Source organism: Sander vitreus, chromosome 12, assembly GCF_031162955.1.
Source record: "Sander vitreus isolate 19-12246 chromosome 12, sanVit1, whole genome shotgun sequence".
Lineage (NCBI taxonomy): Eukaryota > Metazoa > Chordata > Actinopteri > Perciformes > Percidae > Sander > Sander vitreus.
Window position 1 is genome coordinate 10950622 of NC_135866.1, and position 16427 is coordinate 10967048.

Sequence of the window (16427 nt, forward strand, 5' to 3'; positions counted from 1 at the left end):
GTTCTCAGGTCTGGCAATCTCTGTGAACTTCAAGTCTGGGGAGGAGTGGCAGGGGGAGACAACTCTCTCCAGTATTTTGAACTTGGACTACAGTACCTATTTTAAACGCTAGCTGTCAGTACATATTGCATCTTGAATTCAGGCCCCATCTATCTACAGTACGCCATGATGTGACCACTAGAGGGCATACCAGTAACAAGCTTCAAATCATTGCACCATTTACTGTGTAGTCTCCAATATTGTATCTAAAATGTATAAAGTGGGCAGTTAAACAGTTGGGAATACCGCATGGCATATTTACAATTTAAAAAAGTGACTGTGTTATTATGAAGAATGAATTCTAAATTCTTTATGTAAGAAAAAAAAAAAAACTTCAGCTCCAATCAACTCCACGTTGAGCTGTACAGTGTTTGGAAAGTTGGTGCAATCCCCTCAGAGGGTTACTCACCTCTACCAGATTATTATTGTCAGTGTAAGCTGTATGTCTTTTTCTGATTTGTGGTTTTACTCACTGGTGAGCCATCATTACCAGAAAAACCAGAAACACCAGTCTTGCCCTGAAATTTAAAGAACATAGGGACTATTCAGTCATTGCAGGGTTAGATTGCATTATTCAGTCCCAACCTGACCCCTTCTTTTTTTCTCATTCACTGGAAATGCATATTTACATATATACACATTTTGAATATGTTTAATAATGTAGACTTATTGTGATGATTAGCTGTTCTTGCATGCAGTAGCTGCTTTGCTTTCTGCCTGTTTCTATTTTAAACACAACACATAACATGCATAAACATAAACATGCCCACTAACACGGTCTCCTTTGGGCCCCTCTGGGCCATGTGATCCTTCTGCTCCCCTCCTGCCTTTCTCTCCGGGTGACCCTTCACGTCCCCATGGTCCCATTGGTCCCCGGGGGCCTTGCTGGCCTGGCTTCCCTGGAGCTCCCTACAAACAGAAAAGTCATGTATATAAAACTGTTTAACTTCTAACTGTTGTTGTGTGTGACACTTTTAAGATTAAGACCCACTTTGTCCTAAATATCTTTCTAATGAGGAAACTACTACAATTAAAAATATCAAGCTTAATATTGGGAAAGCAATTATGGATAACTTGCCAATAAATAACAACATGAGAATTAAAAGTGCCTACCCGTGCACCTTTAGCGGGAAAACACTGACATACAGAGCAGTCTCTGCCCTGACATGGGCCCTCATTCCTCCCCTGAAACAGCAAACAGAGAGAAACCAAGGCCATAAATCCAGGAAGACTGATCCTTACTGTATTTGAGAGAGAGATGGAGACTGGCTGAGGCTGAGCAGAAGACAGTTAGGGGTCAGAGGACATCAGGCACATCAGATGAGGTTGTGGTTTGGACATATCTGACATTCCTGAATATTTAACAGCTTTGAGAATTAACACATTTCCCTGTGCAGACTGGACAGTCCTGATTAGAAAGCTTTAAACAAATCAATATTCACACAGACTTGGGTAAATAATGAGTGCTCTGACCTTGATGAGAAAGAAAGCCAACACAGCTTCACTACTCTCATAATGCACTATCTTGCTGAAAAGCTACTTTGTGATTCCACACCACACCTCCAGATGCCAAGTATTCCTACCGTGTGTTTTTATGTACGGGGAGTTTTACAGTGCCTGTGTCACAAATATTTAGTAATGTTTTCTCAAAGCTTACTAAATATTTAGAGGAGTTTACATGCTGGTGGAATTAAGTTCTATCTGCTATCCCACTTTTTCTTTTGGTCCGAACATTCATGGGAACACATAGTGAGAATTCAAAACACTGGCAGGTCTCCATTTTTACTTGGCTACATACTGTAGCAGCTAAAAGCAATTAATGTTAAAGGGATAGTTTGGATGCTGTGCTCCACACATAGGGAGCAATACATACACTTTTCCAGGTGGCTCAAGTATATTAAGGCTTTTTTCTTTGAAACACTTAACCATCTGCTTATGGTATTCAGATTAAGTTTGGGAGAATCCAGATGTGTACAAAACAGAAGCACATAGACATAAACATTATGTGCACCGTGTGGCATAAAATATATTGGGAGCATCAGGTTCAGGACTATCTTGGCGTTGTGTTGATGGTTTGCTGTTTTTGACAGACCTAAACTACATTCCAGCAGTGTTTAAAAAAATGAAGTTGTAATTAAACTTTACTTAATGGATTTCAATGTAATGCAGTCCAATGTAACATCCTCACAAAGTAGTCTCAACAAAAACTACATTTAAAAAAAAATGTGTTCATGTGAAGTTTTTTTTTCAGCTTATTAGGTGCAGGTGTTTCACCCAGTGTACAGTACTTTAAAAACATGTTTACTTGAGGCACTAGTCCACTAAATAATTGTCTGGAAATATGTTCTAGCAAAAGGTTTGATCTGTGTGCTCCTCCTCATACCTAGTCTTGATCAGCATATATGTGGCTGTACTTAGAATTGGCTGCAGATTATTTACAACAAAATATAGAACAAAGAAGCATTAATTGTTTTTGATTACAGTAAACGTCTGCTGTGTCTTACAAGGTATCGGATGTCTTAGTTTGGGAGGAATTGACATGCCTAATGGTTATTCTCAGCAATATGGTCATATTGTACAGTAGGTTATGTTTTGTATAAAAAAAATGTTTAATATCGTTTGTATTGTACTATATGTTTGCAATAGGAACTTAAAATTACTTACAATTATTTATATTATTTTTCAAAGTTTTTTGATTTAAAGGTTGTCATAGTAGTGATATCATGTTTAAATCTTAACGTGTATGTAATACGTATATGTAAAGACTTATGAAGAAAAGTCTTACTGCATTGAGCTGCTGCACCAAGATGACCAGGACAAGGATCCACCTGTGAATGCAACAGTGATAATAGATTAACTGCAGTCTCATTTAAGATACTGAATGCCTTTACAAAACCATTTATGACTGTCGCATAAACTGTACGACAAAAAGTGACACGATTTGTGTGCGGTGAAAGCGAAAATGCTCATACAGTAATTCTGGTCTGCTGCCAATACATTACAAACCTTACAAAGTAAGGCAATACTTTTATTTAATGAAAATTAAATCTGAAAAAAGTCCACTTGCTTTTACACATTACACATTAGCTTATAATGTGTTGCTCTTATGTGCAGTAGGACTAAAGCTCCACCCTTAGAAGAGAAGGAAAGGAACAAGAATGTTCCTATCCAAACTCTCATCACACTGCTGGTGACACCAAATAGTGCTTGTGTGTGTGTGTGTGTGTGTGTGTGTGTGTGTGTGTGTGTGTGTGTGTGTGTGTGTGTGTGTGTGTGTGTGTGTGTGTGTGTGTGTGTGTGTGTGCGTCTCAGTGTAGTGGAGGTCAGTTTCTATAGAGTCTACACATTGGAACGCAAGTATGCAGATCTGAGTAAACAAAGTGTATTTGTATTCAGGTACTTAGGTTTACAAAGTAGAGGATGTGGATTCCACCAAACTTAATGAGACATGTCTCCTTATGTTTACTGTATCAGGGCTCAGTGACCTCAGTGATGTTCTACAGATGAAGGTCAGTTTTTTAAGAGAAAACATTTTTAAAACTAATTGTAGTAGCTGTTATATTAGCAATGTGTCTTTCGATACCAGATCTTATATTTGTTTACAAAATGTTCCTACATCATTATTTGTTTAACACAAAATCAAATTTTGTACGACAAAAAGATACAGTGATCTACATTTTCTGATGTGGTGATATCACATTACCGCTCGGTCACAAAAAGGTATTATTAAATATTATGTACGGTGGCCCTGAAGTGCAAATCACAACAGCAAATAGAAAAACACAACAGCAAATCATAAAACACAACGGCAAATAGGAAAACAGAACGGCAAATATGAAAACACGACAGCAAATATGAAAACACGACAGCAAATAGGAAAACACTTCAACAAATCATAAAACACAACGGCAAATACGAAAACACGACAGCAAATAGGAAAACACAACAGCAAATAGGAAAACACGACAGCAAACATGAAAACACGACAGCAAATATGAAAACACGACAGCAAATAGGAAAACGCGACAGCAAATATGAAAACACGACAGCAAATATGAAAACACGACAGCAAATAGGAAAACACGACAGCAAATAGGAAAACACGACAGCAAATAGGAAAACAAAACGGCATTAACTTCTACTGGAAAAGGTAGGGCCTATCTAGCAGAGGACGGAGCCTCCTGTTAAAAGTAGGTGTTTTTCACCTCTCCTTCCTGTTAAAAGACAAGACAGTCCGTCTGTCCAGTCAGGAGGTTCCGTCCTCTGCTAGATAGGACCTACCTTTTCTGGTAGAAGTTAATGCTGTCGTGTTTTCATATTTGCTGTCGTGTTTTCATATTTACTGTCGTGTTTTCCTATTTTCCGTCGTGTTTTCCTATTTGCTGTCGTGTTTTCATATTTGCTGTCGTGTTTTCCTATTTGCTGTCGTATTTTCCAATTTGCTGTTGTGTCTTCCTATTTGCCGTTGTGTTTTATGATTTGTTGAAGTGTTTCCATATTTGCTGTCGTGTTTTCCTATTTGCCATTGTGTTTTCCTATTTGCTGTTGTGTTTTATGATTTGTTGAAGTGTTTTCATATTTGCTGTTGTGTTTTCCTATTTTGCTGTCGTGTTTTCGTATTTGCTGTCGTGTTTTCCTATTTGCTGTTGTGTTTTCCTATTAGCCGTTGTGTTTTATGATTTGCTGTTGTGATTTGCACTTCAGGGCCACCGTAATTATGAGATATCGGTGCTACTAGAGACAAAAAATAAATACGCATTTCATATTGCTCTTATTGCTAATAATTCATTATTGATATTGTTGCAGTAGGACTCACCTGAGGGGGCACAGAGTTACAACAGTAACTGAGGATCCCATCTCTCATCAGTCTGCCTAACAGGTGAGTGTCGGCCTCAGTGCTGCCCCTGTAGTGGATAAAAGGAAGCATGAAACACCAAAGACACCTCTGACAGTAAAGCATAACTTCCTGTGAGGTAGTGTGTAGTACATGCAATTATGATTAGAAAAAATCTAAATATGCTACTGATAAAGAAATAGTTGGTGCTGCCCTCCCACCCAGGTAATATTCTTCAAGCATTAAAGTTTACACTCTGTGTAGTCTAGGTAGCAGTCCATCATGCACATAAAACACCATTCACAACTCACCCGAATTCAGAAGCTCAAATTATTCTTCATGAACGCTTCAGTGCATCCTAAGCAGGATAATCTCGGAGAAGATTCAAACTAATCTCCTGCCTCTGTATCAGTGAAAACCAAACAGAGTAACTGCCACTGTTTGTAAGTATTTGGGATAAGAAGAGGAGAAGGATGATGATTGGGGTTGACTGCATCAGTAAGCTCAGAACCACCTCCCTCTTCAGGATTAAGTTAAACAACTTCTCTGGGCTGTTCTGTCTATCCAGGCACTTTAACCCAGACAAATTGAACTGAAGCCATGACCTAACATTGCCCATAGTACAGCAGTGGATGGGTGTTGCTGAGGAGGATGCTCAAAAAGACATTCATCAACTCTGGGATGTGTGTGGTTACTCCTGAGATTTTGATGTAACTGGAGCAATAACGGAGCCATGGGAAGGCCAGTGTTTGAAGTTTTTCTGATCCTGTTTGCTGTGATGCTGATGGGCACTTGGGCCAAAAATGTAAGATTCATTTTTCCTTACTGACATAACATTGTAGACTGATCTGATTTAATTTAGCTAACAGCACAGACTCCTATCTGGACAGGTATTGAAATGCAAACACTGTATTGGCTGTTTTTTTTCAATTGTGATTTTGTTTCATACTGTAAACACTGGGGACACAGATTTATTTGTAAGCCTGTCCTGTAATCCTGTCAGATAATCAATCCTGATCATACTGTTGCTTGTTATTACTTTCATATTAGACTGCATTGGGTTAGTTGCTGAGCTATAATATAGGTAATGCTGTTTAGTATAACTTTACCTTTCTTTTGCTGTAACTCTCTCAGGTCCCACACAAAAATCTACTAAATCACTGTTTATGGGAGAACAGCATCATTCTGTAACAGTATGTTCCTGGCGTGTTTCCTGTTGTGTACATTAGCGCCAATTATTCTTCACAGCTTTAACTTTGATATACAATGCCGTAGTCTGTTTGTAACTTATGTCTATGCTTAACATCAAACATCTTGTATCCTGAAGAGATGCAGGGGTTTGTTGCAGTGTGTTTGCACATTTACTTTATTGTGTACAGTATTCACTTCACTGGGCTATGTTGTTGGGCCCTTTTATGGAAGATTGTGGAAAAGGGACAGGATATGGTAGAATGAAAATAAAACATGCACCCAGCACAAGATGGAAAGGTTAGCAGACACATTTATGTATTACTAAACAAAGTTTTTTCCTATAAACCCCTTCTATATATCACTAGATTGAAACACATAAAATGACGGAGCAGTGGTTATTGTCATGAACGGTAATAATTAAGAAAGAACCCGTTAGTCCGACATGAGTTTAACCAGCTTCTTTATTGTCGAGCGTACACGTTTTCAGGCATTCATTAGGTGAACACAAACTAAAATTCTTCCCCTGAGATACACATCTCATCACATGAACATTGATATCATGAACTTGACATCATGTCTTTAACTCTAGGACTCTGGGGTAGACTGCCCTCGGTCCACAGCAACGTAGGGATTATTCTGCCCTCGATATTGACATTGAGTGTGGACTCAGATATTTAAACAAATTTCTGCATTCCGATCATTCATCACATCTTGTCTAAATAAGTACTAGTAATGTATGACACATATTTAACATAGAACAGAATGTCATATTGGTTTAACAGTCAATGTCTCGTACTCATTATTTCTTTTCTTTGTCACACAAACTCAATAGAACAGAGGAAACAAAGTGTGAAGTGAAACTACACTATGTGTCTAGGCGTCTCTATACCTACCCTAACCTCCTGCCCCCTGGATGTAACCAGCACAGCTCTGTGTGGAGTTGAAGGCTGTGGAGCACACCCTGAAGCTGGTTCTGTTTAACTCTGATCAGGGGCTTTGTCTCTGTGCCCGGGACTAGCCACAGGTAGGGTACTGCAGGGCAGCTGCACTGGAGGTCCTGCAGACTGCAGCTGCTACTGGTCTGTTGGATTAGCCAGCTCTGGGACAGCCTGCAGATGTCTCCTGTTGGGTCGCATCACTGCTGTCCATCTTCACCAAGTTAAAGGGATATTTTACCTCTGGAAATATTGATATGTATTAAATTGGGTCATTTATGTAGTAGAAATGTAGTAGAACATGTATTTTTGGCTCACGTGGATGAAAGACAACAACTCCCAGAATGCACTTGCTTCGCTTCCCTACAAGTCCACTCCCAAGCCATGCCTACCGGTTACAGACATTCTCTTAATACATCCATGATATAGACAGAGGCAGTCAAGTCAACTCAAGTGTATTTATTGTCATTTCAACCATATACACGAAACAACGTTTCACCGTGGCTCAAGTGGTGTTACACATTTAAAATATATAAAAACGGCATTATATAAAAACGACATACGAAACAGGCTACATTTAGTGCACACACATAGGCTCCGTAAAGTTCAGCTAACATATTGGTAGCATTAGCGCTTGGTGGGCTGTAAACACAGAGTATAAACACAGCCGTGAATTTTCGTGGAATGTAGAATGGTCAGCATTTAACAGTCACAAAGTCCACCAGCATTTAGCAGTAGTTGGATAAAAGCACCCCCTTTCTGCACCAGTCTGTGTTAACACCGCCCACATCCACGAGTCTTAACCGACAGAGCAGCATCTGCTCTGAAGGCTAGCAGGCCTGGTAGCTAGATAGCGGAGTCCGGTACACTGTTGTTCAGCCATGTTTCCACAAAAACAAAAACACAGCAGTCTCTGAACTCGCATTGGGAGTTTCGTTGAAGCTGGATGTAGTGAACTCCTGCCATCGGTCCGCGTTTCCGCTTTTGATGTCCCCTTACCTGGCTACCGGCACCGGGTGACACTGCAGGCTGAGGTGCTGGTCTCCATAGCAGGTGAAGCTTGCGTAGTGTGTTGAGTATTCTGTCTGTAATAACGTGTCCTGCATATTCTCCGATCTGTACCAATGTCTCCCGGTGGTACACATGTGCGGTAGTTTGAATGCACATAATTGTTTTAAAAGTTTGCTGCTGAAAAGAGAGGGCCTGATATTAGCTTAGCTTATAGCAGACAGTCCCACCCCCAGGTTGAAAACATGCGGAACTAGCTGGCTGTAGTCCATAGCCTCTGGGCAAAAATGCCTCCGATGATGCTAAATGATGATTTTTGCGTCATCAGAGGCTTTTTTTACAGACCCACAATACAGAGAAGGCTCGCCTCAGGGGGACATGAGGGAGGGAAGCACGGTCATTCGAAAATACTACCGGGTTTCTACTGATACAAAGCTTAATGCTAATCGGTGAAGTATCCCTTTAAGATCGTGGCTTTTTACACTTGCTAACGACCTTAGCAGAGGTTTTCCAGCCTTTATCACCATCAAGTTTCACCCTGACGTCCTGCCCAGGGTATAGGTCAGGAAGCGGTTGTGCAGAGTGACGACGATCATAGAAGAACTTGGAAGCTGCCTTGGTCTGGATGTCCTTTTCCTGGACTTGATTCCTATCTACCAGAGTAACTTGCAGTCTTCCTTCCAGCGTAGTTCGGATGTCTCTTTCAGCCATGAGTAAAGCTGGGCTCACTCCTGTAGCAACACTTGGGGTCGCTCTGAAGCACATGAGAGCAAGGTATGGATCAGGCTGCTTCAGAACATGCTTAGCAGTTTGAACAGTCCGCTCCACAGCACCATTCGCTTGGGGGTAATGAGGGCTAGTGGTTGTGTGCACGAACCCATACTTCTGCCTGAAGTCTTGAAACTCTACGGCCGTGTCGCTCACCAGATCCAGCTGTATTCCCCATCTCACGCCTTTAAGCCAGTTAATAACTTGACGGCTAGATGTCGTAGACAGGTGAGCTATTTCAATATCCCGAGAGTAGTAGCCATTCACAATGAGATCATTCTTTCTCTCTAGCTCACACAAATCTGTAGCGATGCGCTGCTAGGGGCCACCCGGAAAAGGCGTTGCAAGGAGTAGTTCTCGTCTCTAAGTGGGCTTATTTTCAATGCAGAATTTGCATTCTGACACGGTCCGTGTGATCTCTGAACTGATGCACGGCCACCATACTGACATCCTGGCATGTGCTCAACACTTTGTCAGTCCTTGGTGTCCCTCATGCAGCTGTTTCAGCATTTCAGATCTTAGTGCAGCAGGAATGACAAGCCTGTCCTGGTCTAACACTAACCCATCTGTTTCTGAGAATTGTGCCCTTGCAGAGTAATATCCATGCAGATATGGGAACAGTGTTGCTCTGGCCATCCTTTCCTGATGAAACTCATGACTGTTTGCAGCTCTCCGTCATGCTGTGTGGCTTCACGGATTTCACAGAGTTCACAGAGTTTTTGTGATGACACCAGTGCGTTAGCTACTACTGTACTGTACTCCCTTCACCCACCTTAGTCAACGGGTTTCTGGAGAGAGCATCAGCGACAACCAGCTGTTTCCCAGGAACATGTTCAGCACCTACATAGAACCTTAAAACGTGATGAGGAGTCTTTGGCACCTTGGAGGGGCTTTTGTCCAAGTCATATGTGTTAATGAGTGGCACCAGTGGTTTGTGGTCTGTTTGTAGACGGAAACTGTCCATGCCCTGCACATAACGTGCAAAACGTTCACATGCCCACACACCTGCCAAACACTCTTTTTCTATTTGAGAGTATCTCTTCTCAGAGTCAGACAGTGTGCAAGAGCAGAATGCCACTGGCATGCAGCTCCTAAGCCATAGCTACTTGCATCTGCGCTTAACACAGTTTTCCGGTTGGCATCATGATATGCCACTGCTCCAAGGAAAAACGTGTCCCCTCTGTCTGTTGTAGAATAGGACTCTACTGCAACCTCTTTTAGCATTTTAGTTTGACAAGCTGCTTCAAAATGTCCCATCTTATTGCACTTTCTGCATCTCTTGTTCTTAGCTGGGCAGGGCATGTGTTTTTCCATGTTTCCTATTGCAGCGTGAACAGGCAACAGCTTGTTTTGACTTAGCAGGTTCCTGCTTTCTCTGTCATTGTCCGTCACCGGCGCTCTTTTTAGCATGGAACTGCTGTCTCACAGCGTCCACTGCACAGATCGCCACTGTCTCACGTTCTGCTCTTTGATCTGTTCGCTCTGGCGGGCTCTCTGAATAGCTCTCTCCAGCGAGCAGTCTGGCTCAAGTTGAAACTTTTGAGAAACATCATTGTGTGATATGCCAATAACAATTCTGTCTCGGATTTGTTCATCTACAGTCTCTTTATTGTGCCAGCTCATGCAAGCTTCTGACAAAAGCTTTGACTGTTTCTCTGAGCTTTTGCACCCGCTTGTGAAAGCATGCTCTGTCATGTATCACATTGCGCTTAGGCACAAAATGGTCGTTAAATTTGGCTATTACCGTCATGTAGTCGAGCACTGAATTAATCCTTTCAGTGTCGCTGTCCGAGTGCCTATCATCATTGAACATAAAAGAGTCATAGATTGCCTCCGCCTCTTTACCCATGGCATAGAGAAGCGTGTTGACCTGCACTTCCCCGCTGTCTCTGTCTAGCTTCGAAGCCACCCGAAAGCGATCAAAGCGACGGTGCCACATTGGCCAGTCCGCCGGGCGGGTGAAGTAAAACGGTTCTGGTGGTCCAAGCTTTGCCATTACAGCTTTGTAGTCGTCCAGTCGGCCACTTCTGACACCATGTCATGAACGGTTATGATTAAAAAAGAACCCGTTAGTCCAACATGAGTTTACCAGCTTCTTTATTGACGAGCTTACACGTTTGGGTTTTCAGTCATTCACTAGGCAAACACAGATGACGTCAGGACTGCGACTACGGTGGCCTGTAGTCGCCTATCATTACAGTTATTAAGGCTAAAGAACACAAATAAGGAAATCTACATTTTTATGTTGTTATAGCCCAGCCGCTGTTATAGCCATGACAAAACTCATATCCAACCATATAAGACAAATATCATAATTTCCAATTATTTTCATCCTTAATTATCATTTCATGCACAAGGAAATGTAATTAACCCTTAAAGGGGCAAGGATAAATAAATTTGATGGATGTTCATGTTTTTTTTCAAAATTATTATCTTTATTTTCTAAGTTACACTCTGTATCTCCCGAGATACATTGCCCATTTAGGGTAACATTTTGCATTGTATTCTTTTTATTATAGTTCATATGCCAACTTTTAAAACAGTTCATAAACAATTAATTAGATACATTATTTCATGATATCCATACAACCTTAGAAAAAAATTGAAAAAACAGAACTTTATCTCCCAAGATGCATTGCCCATGTAGGATATACATTTAACATTTCATAACTTTTTAAATAGTTCATGTGTCGGTTTTATAACACCTTTTTCCTGTTTGTTTGTTTTTATTCTACCATCTTCCCTGTGGTGCCCCACACCAGATATATTCTATGGGCAATGGAAGCTGTTTCTTGTACTGTAGTAACGGATGACAGAAATTCCCTGATGTGTATACTGGTGAATTCATTAATAATACACATTTGAGAGTAAAATAAAAAGTAATCAATGTTGCACACCTTTATCCTATTCAATATCTGTAGAGAACAGGCCTCAGAACATAGTAAGTATATCTGTGAGTGACCAGCCCTGTTAAATACCCTGATATGGGCAATGTATCCCCCAGGATATAGGCATTCAATGCCTGATTATCAAAGTTGTGAAAAGATAATTTTAAAAATATCCACAAGAACATGTAAAACTATCCTTAAAAAACTATTTTCTAAAACAAAATCACTCTAAAATATCATAATCGTGAAAAATATAACACCTACCTCATGGCCAGTGTCTTTGTCCACATTATGCTTCCATTTTGGATTATGATACAAATGTTTGGAATGTTGGCATAAAGTCACATGACCTGATTACATGACCCATCACTCCATCAGTGTTTCTTATCAACTGCAACCACATAATGCCCCTCCTCCCATAGCTCCTCCCCCTACAGCCTGTTAAATGACTGTATCCCCCAAGATACAGAAACTCTTTAAAAGGTCACTATTAATGTCAATATTAAGGTATAAAGCCCCTGACACACCAACCCGATAATCAGCTGTCAGAAAGTCAGGCGATGTCGCGACTCGAGTCTGTTTGGTGTGTTCCGTGCCGTCGTCCGTTGGAGGGGCCGTCGGCTTTCATTTTGGCCTACCTGACTTGCTGGGTCGGAGGGCGAGCAGTTGCTAACCCGGAAAAAATGAGCGGGATGAGCAACGAACGCCTCTGAAAATCTGACGAAAATCTTTTGAACTGACCTTTGTCGATCTGAAATGAAGACAGATTCAGCAACTGTATGGCCTGTTTCTCGCTTAACACATGTTTTCAGAAACATTTTTTGTATTACGTCTCGCACATGCGCAGAACGGGGATCAGTCCGACTGCCTTTTCTGCCGACGGTCAGCCGTCAGCTTGGTGTGTCAGATGCTTAAGAAAAATGGTATCAGACCCAGTGTTCCCCCTTTTTCGTCAAGAGGCAGTGTACTCTGGTGTATTGCTGGATCTCCACAATGCTAAGGTCAGATGGAAATCTAATGTATCTGAAATTACTTCATATTAACTGATAATGGTTCATTATATCAGTAGTTTATAGCCTGTAGCTGACCTAACCTAATATTTAGCCTAAAGACAACTCACTGCCCATTTTACTGTATTGTAGTCTACTACTATAGCTCCACCTTTTTAGCCTGTTGGCCTCACTAAACCTTTTCCTCTGCTGACGAGCAGTAATGTTTACAGCCTTCAAATTAAAGGCCACTGTGTTGAACAGAGACTTTCACGCTAGCGATGCTGTCAAGATTCAGGTGAAATGACTTATTTAGGCTAGTACGCGTTCGACTTGACTCGTTTTGTTACCAGTTTTTGCAATATGGTAATGTTTAATAGAAATAAAATTGGTTTACAGTGGCATGGTTGGCTTCCAAAGGGGGGCATGACCGAGAGTAGAGCTGGGCGATATGGAAAAAATCTAATATCACGATATTGTTGACCAAATAGCTCAATATTGATATTGCGGCGATATTGTAGGGTTGACAATTGGTGCTTACAAAAAAAATATTTACACAATGAGATTTTTGATAAATAATCATCATTAATGTGTATATAATAACTAAGTGGGTAAAGACAAATAATAGAAAATCTAGAACAGTCTGTTAAATTAAAAAAATTATATCACTTTACTGTAATCCAGCCATTAAAACCAGGGACAGATAACACTTGTGTCATATCACAATATTACGATATCCACAATCTAAGATGATATCTAGTCCCATATCACGATATTGATGTAATATCAATATATTGCCCAGCCCTAACCGAGAGCCACTGCTTTCTAAATAGATATATTATCAAATGAATTAGACATTGTTTTCCATTTACACAATACTCATTGAACAATGTTACATTTTCTTTTCAGTGTGTGTGCAATGGGAAATCAAGGTGCCACTGTGAAGGAGTGAAAGGCAGCAGGGTGAGTGGATCATAAATCGTCTGTGTAAAACACTCATCAAATTCATTAATGCGTGGCTTTACTCTGAATGAATTCTGCCTCATGCAGTTATGAAACCACTTCATTTGTTTCATTTTTCTTGTCGAAATTACTGCATTTGTACCCATGGTTCAACAGGTCATGTACATGTACTGTAGCATGAACCATTGTGCCAGCTCATTTGTTTCAGTTTAAATCAATCTGCAGTGAGCTCTAAGCAGAGAGAGTAGAACACATGACAGCTCTTTAGTCAGCAGCTCAGCCTTAGCAATGGTCTGCAAAACATCCTGTGACTCTATAGACTGTATATTCAAAATGCATGGAGAAATGAATGTGTCTATTTTTATGTGTCCAGCTATACCATACATGCATATACACATTCATTAATGCTACATGAAATATTTATTCAATTTAATAATTACACTTCAACTGTGATTGAGCAGTAGGCTTGAATATTTTTTTTTTTCTTCACTTTGTTAAACATCAATCTCACTGTCAAAAGCGTAACAAAGTGATTGTCAGGTCTTTTAATACAGGGAATAACAAAATAATAATACAAAACTATAATATTAATGTTTGCTGATGTGGATGCAGGTCTGTTTTCATTAGTAATATTTGGAAACGTAGGAGTAAACAAGTTTGTATTTTCAACCATGTGGTGTGTAAATGTGGTGTGTAACCATGATCAACTGAAAAGCACAAAAAACAATATGATTTAGCATCTGTAAATCAAAGTCTTCAATTACATGTGTGAATACAATTTATAGTAAATCGTCATAGGCATTGGCTATCATTGCTGGAAGGCAATAGTGTTTTATTCAGCAGCAGGTATGTTATTTATTAAGCATCAATTTCAATTTCTTAGTAGTATTCCAACAAGCATCCAGGAAACTGAATTCTTCAACAACTGCATCCTAACTTAAACTAATTTACAAATACAAATTTGTAACATTTGAAATATCATCTCTATTGTTGTTTATTGTCGTTTGTGGTCGGTCTGCTTCCTTGTTCTTTTTTCTTCATCTCTCCCTGTCTTTCTTTCTCTCTCTCACACACACATACTATATACTCACACTCACAGGGAGACAAAGGTTTTCCAGGCGTTACAGGTCCCCCAGGGTCAGAGGGCCGTCCAGGATCAGATGGTCACGCTGGGCCTTCGGGACCAAAGGTAGAATTTCAAACCTGGCTGTCGTGGCTCCTTCGCTCTTATAGTCTGTAAATCTCCAAATCCAATACTGTTGTCACTGAGGGCAACATTGACTGAAATTGTGTATGGACTGATAAATTACACTTTCTCCTTTTCTACCCCAATATCACTCTCATTAATAGATAACTAACCAACTAACCTAGATTAACTATGTAGACAGTTGTACTGTTACACTGTTTTGACCACAGAGTGTTGCCGTAGTTAATGTAAGTCTCACGACATATTACCGTGCAGGTTGTGATTGTTACATGTCCTTCTGTTTGTCTCCTGACATATATGTTATTAAATGTGATGATGAATGTTTACCATAAATCCCCGTCAATGAAAGAACAAATAATATATATATATATATAATTAATTATTTCTTCATTATACGCTGTCTTTGACAGGGCAACACTGGGCCTGATGGACCTGTGGGCCCAAAAGGCGATCCGGTAATATCACTTGTCTTTGTTGGGTGTTTATTTGATGTGTCAGTGAGTGAAAATTGAGCTATGTTTGAAATGACTTGTGTATAATACAGTACGTATGTGTATAGACAAAATGCAAACACTGTGGTAGACCAGGTATTCACTCTGTAGCTCCTGTGTGCTTTTTAAAAAGTATGCTGGTTTTGTTATTGTCATTACAGGGACTTGAAGGCAAAGCAGGATTTGCTGGGTCTCACGGTTTACCGGTGAGATATCTTAGTTTCTTATATACATCCGTCACTCTGTTCATCCTCTAAAGGTATGTATTGCGTAAGTGTGTGTTCCTGCATATGTTTATAGATGCCTGTTACTCTGATGATATTCTCTTACAGGGTGTCCCAGGTTTACAAGGGCCTCCAGGACCCCCTGGTGCCCCAGGCTGCAATGGAACAGATGTAAGAAAATATTACATATTAACAGTGGTATTAGTAGCATGTCTTCCATATAATCGTTTTAGATATATAGACATAGATATGGTGCTTTAAGTAGAGAGCTCAATCACGCTTGTTCTATTCTCAAACAAACCTGAACTTGTCTTTGCATACTTTTAGGGAGAAGATGGACCTCCTGGTATTCCCGGGGCCCAAGGCCTTAATGGACCTGCAGTAAGTTATTTATGTTGTAATTAGATACAGTGTTTTTAATTGTTGCACTTTTAGTCTTTTGTTGTTCAGTGCTGTCCTTAAAATGAACCATCAAGGAATATGTTTACTGTTCGAAATTTGCTTCAGCTCTGTCTTTACTCTACAGGGTCCACCTGGCTGGCCTGGACCTAAGGTAATAAAATAAATGCTGTGCCACCCACCTTCAGTTGTTTAGTACGTTTTGTGTTCAGGAAGGCTGAAACTGCAGAATTGCTCAGCAATTACTGCCTTTTGAAAGGTTTATTAGCAGGATCCTGACGCACCATGAAAAACCCCTCTCTGCCTCCCCAAGCTCCCAGAGCTCATTTTGTACCTAGTCCATGTGAGACCACAAAGTTGTTTAAAGATGTTTCTTTGTTGTGTTCCTTCTATCAAGTCCATCCTTCCAATTTTATTTGTAACGAGAAATGCATTCTCAAATAAAAAATTTTCATTCAGAGTTACTAGAGTATACCTTATAGACCTACTGC

General features: G+C 40.2%; 1 protein-coding gene across 1 annotated transcript in view; it reads left to right on the forward strand.

The window, feature by feature from the left end:
• The first annotated feature begins 5606 nt into the window (after positions 1 to 5606).
• LOC144526684 (uncharacterized) overlaps positions 5607 to 16427 on the forward strand; it is a 34551-nt gene continuing 23730 nt past the window's right edge. The window contains exons 1-8 of the mRNA XM_078264298.1: positions 5607 to 5678; positions 13562 to 13615; positions 14715 to 14804; positions 15233 to 15277; positions 15475 to 15519; positions 15646 to 15708; positions 15865 to 15918; positions 16064 to 16090. Of these exons, the coding sequence (XP_078120424.1) occupies positions 5607 to 5678; positions 13562 to 13615; positions 14715 to 14804; positions 15233 to 15277; positions 15475 to 15519; positions 15646 to 15708; positions 15865 to 15918; positions 16064 to 16090 (450 nt within the window). The remainder of the gene's footprint in view (positions 5679 to 13561; positions 13616 to 14714; positions 14805 to 15232; positions 15278 to 15474; positions 15520 to 15645; positions 15709 to 15864; positions 15919 to 16063; positions 16091 to 16427) is intronic.